The sequence below is a fragment of the Brassica oleracea genome, chromosome C4 (genome assembly GCF_000695525.1).
Source record: "Brassica oleracea var. oleracea cultivar TO1000 chromosome C4, BOL, whole genome shotgun sequence".
Lineage (NCBI taxonomy): Eukaryota > Viridiplantae > Streptophyta > Magnoliopsida > Brassicales > Brassicaceae > Brassica > Brassica oleracea.
Window position 1 is genome coordinate 12,847,471 of NC_027751.1, and position 8,511 is coordinate 12,855,981.

General features: G+C 37.3%; 2 protein-coding genes across 2 annotated transcripts in view; one reads left to right on the plus strand and one right to left on the minus strand.

Annotated features, from left to right (window-relative positions):
* Positions 1 to 6,576, minus strand: part of LOC106338170 (glycine-rich cell wall structural protein 1.0) — a 37,262-nt gene extending 30,686 nt beyond the window's left edge. Inside the window, exons 1-2 of the mRNA XM_013777205.1 lie at positions 6,479 to 6,576; positions 5,203 to 5,282 (exon numbers count right to left, since the gene is read on the minus strand). Coding sequence (XP_013632659.1) covers positions 5,203 to 5,282; positions 6,479 to 6,576 — 178 coding nt within the window. The remainder of the gene's footprint in view (positions 1 to 5,202; positions 5,283 to 6,478) is intronic.
* A 282-nt stretch (positions 6,577 to 6,858) lies between these two features.
* On the plus strand, positions 6,859 to 7,910 carry LOC106336797 (photosystem II reaction center W protein, chloroplastic-like). The gene is made up of 2 exons (XM_013775738.1): positions 6,859 to 7,120; positions 7,418 to 7,910. The coding sequence occupies exons 1-2, from the start codon at positions 7,027 to 7,029 to the stop codon at positions 7,723 to 7,725; spliced, it is 402 nt and encodes a 133-aa protein (XP_013631192.1). The 5' UTR covers positions 6,859 to 7,026; the 3' UTR covers positions 7,726 to 7,910.
* The last annotated feature ends 601 nt before the right edge of the window (positions 7,911 to 8,511 follow it).

The following is an 8,511-nucleotide window of genomic DNA, read 5'->3' on the forward strand; positions in this document are numbered from 1 at the left end:
TGTCATGCTAGGACTGCTAGAGAGAGCTAACCGCTGATCTAGGAGAATAGTGAGCATTATCAACCCGCGCCTAGGGCTTAGCTAGAAGCTATCTATCGATATTGTCTTCTGACAATCGATCGATATTGCGAAAGGTGTATCGATCGATATCCCTATAGGATCATCGATTGACACTTTCTTGTGATCAAAAGACGATAGTTGAGATCCAAGATCTAGTTAGTTAACCAGTGAAACATTGCCATCGCTGATCACTGTGATTAAGGAGTTGAGCTCTAATATATCATGCATGCAACTGTTAGGCATCTATAGGATTATAATCTCCAACACCTGAATAGAAATCCTGCATCTAATATCTTCCAATAAGTTACACCCCCAATCATCTTGTTAGTCGAGCAATAGACTTGCTCAATTAGGATTGCTATTTACTTTTAAACCATAAAACAACAAACACTTAGAATTAATAATTTGACTAGATTTAATAGGTTCCCTAGCTCCTTGTGGATTCGATCCCTAAGTACTGCAACTGAACCTCTTATTTGAGAGAGTAATTCACTCCTAAGGGTAATTTGAGTGGTATCAGTGTGGTACCTTCTGGAAAAGGATTGCAGCCTACTTTGCTGCAAGTCCTAAGGTTGCTGGCACCTAACAAAGAGAGTGGGGCCACTGTAAGCAACGCTGGCAGAAGATAAACGACCTTGTCAACAAGTTATGTGGGGGCGTTTGAGGCTGCAAGCAGAGAGAAAAGTTCTGGCCAGAATGAGAATGATGTCCTAAAATTAGCTCACGAGATCTTCTACAACAACCACAAAAGAAAATTCAACTTGGAACATGTTTGGAAAGAGCTACGCAATGATCAGAAGTGGTGTGAGCTTTCATCTTCTAAAAACCAAGGAAGCACTAAGAGGAGGAAGTGTGATGACGGTGCCCAATCATCAAGCTCTCACTTGAATGAAACCACCACTGCTGAAGATGATCAAGGAAGCTATCGACCACCAGGTGTTAAAGCAGCAAAGGGCCATGGTAAGAAGAAGATGGCAGAGGGGAAGGCATTGTCTGAGTTTCAAGATATGTGGAGCATAAAAAAGGAGGATATGACTATGAAAGAAATACTGCCCAGATGAAGCTGCTGGACAGTTTACTTGCAACACAGGTTCCACTAGCTGAGTTTGAAGAGGCTCTGAAGAAGAAGCTCATAAATGAGTTGTTGCTTAATTAGTTTAAGCACTAGAGAAGAAGAATCTCTGAGTTGTTGTTTAATTAGTTAAATATATAATTTGTTTTCTAAGTTGTTGTTTCTGTTGTAGTAGAATTAGTTAAAGCTTTGACTTGTTGTCTGCGTTTAAGTTTATTCTGTTGTTAATATTGTTATCTACTCTGCTTCTTGTTCTCAACAAGTTTGTGTTCTTTGTTCTGTTCATTGTTCTAGTTTGGAGCTATTATTTCATTGTTCTGTCTGGTTCTCATGTTCGTCTCGTAATTTTCAGGTCAAGAAGCGTGTTGTTAGGCTCACTGTCTCAGCCCCCAGGACCGCACTGTCTCACTGTCTCCTAACTTTTGATGTCACGGACAAGCTTGTCTTGTAGTGTCACGCTGAGTTGTGGCGTCTTGTAGTGTCACGAACAAGCTAAGAGTGTATGGCGTGTTGTGGCATCTTGTATGTTGTATGTAGTGTCACAGACAAGCTAAGAGTGATGTCTTCTAGTGTCAAAACTTGGATCTTTGTGTATGTAGTGTCACAGACTCTTGTTCAAAGTCTGTTATAAAGATTGTCATTGTTCTATATAAAGATTGTATCTCCTTCTCAAAGTCTATTATCACATCTCCTTCTCAAATTCTATCAAACTATCTCCTTCTCATTACCAAACTATTACCATCTCGTTCTCAAAGTCTTTTATCACATCTACTTCTAAAATTCTATCGAACTATCACAATCGCATTATCAAACTATCACCATTCCTTCTCAAATTCTATTATTATCACCATCTCATTATCAAACAATTTCCATCTCGTTCTCAAACAATTTTTTTATCAATCTTTTCTTTTCTCATTCTCTCGTAAACAAGTCTCATCTCATGGCATCGTCTTCTCAAAACACATTTGAAAAATCACTTGATGATACTTTTGATCAAGCTTTTGATCAATATTTTGATCAAGCTTTCGAAATTTTTTCCATTCATTATGGTGATCAAGAAGAACAAAGGAGAAGAAGGAAAAAACCGAGTTAATATCGAAAGAAATCGTGAAGAAGGCGATGTCCGTTTATGGAATGATTATTTCAGTGAAACTCCAACGTATCTTGATAATCTATTCCGACGACGATTTAGAATGAACAAGCCATTGTTCATGCATATTGTTGATCGACTCTCCAATAAAGTTGAATTCTTTTGATAGAAGAAAGATGCTATCGGAAGGCTTAGTCTCTCTCCACTTCAGAAGTGTACAGAAGCCATTCGTGTCTTGGCATATGGTTCTGCGGCTGTTGCTGTTGACGAATACCTCCGACTCGGTTCAACTACTACTCGGTCATGTGTGGAACATTTTGTCAAAGGAATAATATATTTATTCGATGATGAGTTGCTAAGAAGACCAACCCCGGCTGATCTTCAACGTCTACTTGATATTGGTGAGCATCTGGGATTTTCCGGGATGATAGGAAGCATCGATTGTATGCATTGGGAGTGGAAGAATTGTCCCACCGCTTGGAAAGGTCAATATTCACGTGGTTCAGGAAAACCCACAATCGTTTTAGAGGTGGTTGCTTCGTATGATCTATGGATATGACATGCGTTTTTTGGACCTCCAGGTACCTTAAATGATATCAATGTTCTTGATCGCTCACCTGTTTTTGATGACATCATAAAAGGTCAAGCTCCGCAAGTCACATTCTCTGTCAATGGAAGAGAGTATCATTTGGCTTACTATCTCACCCTTGGTATTTATCCGAAATGGTCAACTTTTATCCAATCTATTCCAATACCACAAGATCCGAAAGCGATTTTATTTGCTCAACATCAAGAAGCTGCTCGAAAAGATGTCGAGCGTGCTTTTGGAGTCTTGCAAGCTCGCTTTGTCATTGTTAAAAATCCCGCTCTTTTTTGGGATAAAGGCAAAATTGGAAAGATTATGAGAGCATGTATCATACTCCATAATATGATAGTAGAAGACGAACGGGATGAATACACTCAATTTGATGTTTCAGAATTCCAACCAGGAGAAGACACCGGAAGTTCACATGTGGATCTCACGTATTCTACAGATATCCCTACAAATATTGCCAATATGATGGGTGTTTGAACTATAATTCGTGATAGACAAATGCATCAACAAATGAAAGATGATTTGGTTGAACATATATGGTGTAAATTTGGAGGTGATGGAGACAACTACTGAGCTCAGACGTTTTTTCAAATTATTCGATCTTATTGTACTAATCTTTGTTTTTATGTTTTTTTAAATCTATGTTTCAAATGTAATCTTTTAATATGTTTTATTTAATAAATAAATTTTATCTTAAAAAAAAATTATTAAATTTTTTTTTTTAAGAACCCTTAATTAAAGAACTCCCGTTGGACCACTCAAAATGAGAATTTCTTAACAAAGTTTCTTAGACTACATTTATTACTAAAAATGTTATTAAGAACCCCTTTTAAGGGTTTTAGGGTTAAACATGCTCTAAGTATTTTTAAATTGTGAAAAATGATCGTGGAATTGATTGAGAAATAAAACTAATTCACATGTTTATATATAGATTACATTAACTAAGCTTTGACATTCTTATTCCGTTATTATGGTTTGTAGATTTTTTCCTTCTATAAAGTTTACGACAATTTTGTCAAAGTTTACAATTATTTTTTTCGTAAGAAAGTAACATTTTATGTAGAAAACCCGTTAGTACACACCACTGCAACATCATTAAAGTAATTGTAAACTGTGTGCGATAATACACTTAAAACTTAAAAGTGATTTACTACCTCTTTTCCAAAAGGAAAAAGTTACGTGCGATCAATGTGTACTTATTTGTAAGAGACTATTTGTTTGACTTATTGCATAACACCGGCAATATGTATTTGATTGCCTGGTTGTAAAAGACTATTTGTTGGACTTATTGCATAACACAGGCAATATGTGTTAATTGATTCTACGCAGTGTTCTAAAATACGGTCTAGGCGCCCGCCTAAGCGGTATTTAGGCGCTATAAGGTAGCCAACCGTACTGTTTTTATGTTATACGGTGGTTTATGGGGATTTATATAATTCGTGCGAATAATAGCGTTTAGGCGGACAATATGCGGTCTACGCAGATGCCTAGGCGGATTTTAAGCATTAATATTCATAAAAAAACTATTAATATTATTTTTATATTTTATTAATGTTATTATTTATATTACTTTTTACTTATTTTATGTATTTATATGATTGTAGATATTAGTATAATTGTTGCAAAATCATTTTAAATTTATCATCTTTTATATATTTAAAATGGCTTTAATTTTTATAATTTAAAACTATTTATCTATGTTAAACTATATACTTATACATAAAATTAGATTTAATATATATTTATGTTCAGGTTTTTTCAAAAATAATGTATATATATTAATTTTATACTTATATTTCGTGTAAAAGTATATATCCGTATATACTTCGTTTAGGTGTCCGCTTATACGGCTAGGCGCTATACAGTCATCTAACGCGTAATGGACGCCCAACGCGTTTTAGAACACTGATTCTACGTATGTCAAATATTTTTAATTTAATTAGTACCACTATTACTGATATTCAAGAAAGCTACGAATCATATAATTATGGGACAGAGGAGGAATGGAGAAAATAATTAGAAACTCTTATTTTATTTGATCATTAGATAATTTATTCGGTAATAATAACCATCTTTTTTTTTTTTTTTTTTTTTTTTTTTTTTTTTGTTTAACCAGGTGTTGACCAGCCTTCGGCCAGCCCACCACCTAGGCCCGGCGCCAGCCTGCGCCTGTACCGGTTAGGGCCCTGGGCACGCCTCCCCGCTCAAGAATCCTCCAGCCTAGCTCGAACCCCCAACCTCCAGCCGAGCTGCAGAGGGGAACCCAAGTACCACTGGACTATCAAGCCCGGGTAATAATAACCATCTTCAATGCATAAATAGAGAAATAAACAGACCAAAGTCACTTGCTACCCTGTCCACTGCTATGCAGATTATCAAAGTAACCTTTAGGATCACTCTCAAAGTTATCTCTTGAAATGTAAGAAGAACCATTGCTCCCCGGAGCCACCATGTAGCCTCCGCCACTACAATTCCTAGGTAGATATGTCTATGAAATTTTTAAAATTTGTGTGTGAATGATAGTGGAAAGTGTAGATGGAACTTGGGAGTATTTATAATAGGGAATTTTTTTCAAATGGATTGGTCCAACCAGTCTTTCCCAATATACAATTAATTATAGTCGTTGCATAGTTAATTGATCCAAAGCCAATCATCGCCTCGTAAAAGTAAATAGTATCAACTCGTAAGGGAAGAAACCCATGATTTTTGCCATTTAAACGTCTATGGTAGCAATATAAACCTCGACCATGTTTTGATACCTACCAAGGATCCATTGTAGCCTAGCTAGCGGTTAAACCACTATTCTTATTATACACTAAACTTGAAACATATGTGCATCCAGTGGCGGAGCCAGCTAAAATGTTTACGGGGGTTAATATTTGAGTGAACATATATTTTACATGGGTCAATAAGCTTATTTTACTATATTTTCTCTGTTTCCTCAGTAAAAACACAAGTATCTCCGCCACTGTGTGCATCCGCGTTAGATTCCCTCGGAATCAGAACGTCTTTTATTTTTGCACATGTGTTTTTGCCTGTGTTCGTGAAATTTAAGCATAATATTGTTATGCAATTAGTCATGAAAATCTAGCAAATGCACGATGTCTTGTATTTGTGTATGCTCGTTCAAACATGCAGTGAAGATATGCATGCATGCAAAGTAAAGTGATTGTAACAATTCTATTGTGACATTTACAAAGGAAAATAGGTGTATATATAGATATCAAAATGTGTAATTAGGAAGGGAGAACATGGAGTTGGGAGAGATGGTTGTGGATGTTGGGAGAACGAGGCGTTCGGCTTGAATCCATCGACCTTCACTGTACATCACCATTCCTCTTGTTTGCGTCTTGACACCAAAACGGAGAAACCATGAAATGTTCTTTCAGAAAGTCCGATGCTTTGCTCACTAACGCTAGGTCTATCTCACTAGACAACACCAATCTCTCCCCTTTTTGCAAGGAAACGTCTCAGCCGTGGGAGCTGGAGTTTCTGCGGCGGCTACAGCAGCTTTGACAGCTGTGATGAGCAGCCCGGCTATGGCTTTGGTGGACGACAGGATGTCAACTGAGGGAACCGGCTTGCCCTTTGGACTTAGCAACAACCTCTTGGGATGGATTCTTTTGGGAGTGTTTGGTTTGATCTGGACTTTCTACTTTACCTACACTTCTTCTCTGGACGAGGATGAAGAATCTGGTCTTTCACTCTAAACATGAACTGTATATGTTCTTCATCAGTGTCATCGCTCTCCTTTTCCATTTTCGTGTGAGGACATGAACCAAACAGTGTTATTCTGGTTACTTGTAATTTAAGCAAACACCAAAAAAAAACTATTTTTTATGCAATTTTCTCTTAGCTTCATTTTTTACACAACACAATTTTTCAGAGCTTAATTTCAAATTTAGTTAACCGCAACAACAGTGTTGGATGCAATTTTATGTAAACTTTTTTTTTGAGCAACTATTTTATGTAAACTTATATATAATCCACATCAGTAGAGAAGAGGGAATGAGATTAAATATGACACGTGGGGCGAGACCATTGGTGGAGAATGGATAGAACCATATCCAAGCTAGATGGTTTGTATTGGTTCTGAGAGATTTTTCTCCACCACTGGTTTAGTTGTTGTGCTCGATTCAAAAAGCCAACACAAGCAAAACAATTAAAGGTTGTGTAGTTGTTGTAAGCAAAAAAGAGAGATAGAGAGAAATGGCTAGCTTCACCGCCTCCGCTTCCACCGTCTCGGTCGCTCGTCCTGCTCTCCTTCTCAAGCCCACCGTCGCCGTCTCTGCTCCTGTTCTTGGTAAAGTTCTTTCCCTTGTCTCTTCCTCTATCTTAGATCTCACCTTAATTATACTAGAAACTCAATCTGGTCACATGCAAAGCGAAGATCTCTTGGTTTGCTTTATATGTTCCTTGTGTGGTTCATCTTTAGTAGTTTGGTGGAGAGTCAACATGATTTCAAGAAAACCATTTTGATCTAAAAGTTCTTGTTGTGAATGAATGTGTGATTTAAAAATATATAGACCGGAGCTTGCAAGAACCATTTTGGAAGTCACTGGTTTAGAGTTGTGAACTTGTTTTTATTATTTTTGCTCAGGTTTGCCTCCAATGAGTAAGAGGAAGGGAGGAGTGAAGTGCTCGATGGAGACCAAGCAAGGAAACGTCTCAGCCGTGGGAGCTGGAGTTTCTGCGGCGGCTACAGCAGCTTTGACAGCTGTGATGAGCAGCCCGGCTATGGCTTTGGTGGACGACAGGATGTCAACTGAGGGAACCGGCTTGCCCTTTGGACTTAGCAACAACCTCTTGGGATGGATTCTTTTGGGAGTGTTTGGTTTGATCTGGACTTTCTACTTTACCTACACTTCTTCTCTGGACGAGGATGAAGAATCTGGTCTTTCACTCTAAACATGAACTGTATATGTTCTTCATCAGTGTCATCGCTCTCCTTTTCCATTTTCGTGTGAGGACATGAACCAAACAGTGTTATTCTGGTTACTTGTAATTTAAGCAAACACCAAAAAAAAACTATTTTTTCATGTGTACATGTTTTTACAATCTGTAGAATCAAAACACCTAATACATTTAAGAAACTTAATTTTTGTTTATTATAATAAAACCTGCAAGAAAATAAAAATATTATAGTAGTTTAAATTCTCTAAATAAATATTAGAAAAACTCATGTATATTATTGAAAAAAGATAAAACAAGATGATCACTACAAGAAAACAGCGACATACTGAGGGAAAAAATCGTCGGTATGTCGTCGGAATAACGTTATTCCGACGACATACCGACGAAACAAGTCCTCGGAAATAACTCCTCGGAAATTCATTTTTCCTCGGAAATCCCTCGGAATTTTCCGACGGAATTCCGAGGAAACAAATTCCCGAAGAAATTCCGAGGACCACATGTTCGTCGGAAAGCTCCTCGGAATATACCGAGGGAGAGCTTCCTCGGGATATTTCGATGGATTTTCCGATGGTCCAATCCTCGGAAATTCCGACGAAATGTTCCTCGGAATTTTCATCGGAAGATAGGATCGGTGTCCCTCGGAATATTCCGAGGAACATGTCCCTCGGTATATTCCGACGGACCCCTTTCCTCGGAATTTAAATTTTTTTTTTTTTTTTTCAAAAATAAAATGTTTGAAATTTAAATTCGAAAATATAAAATTTAAATTAAAATTGAAAT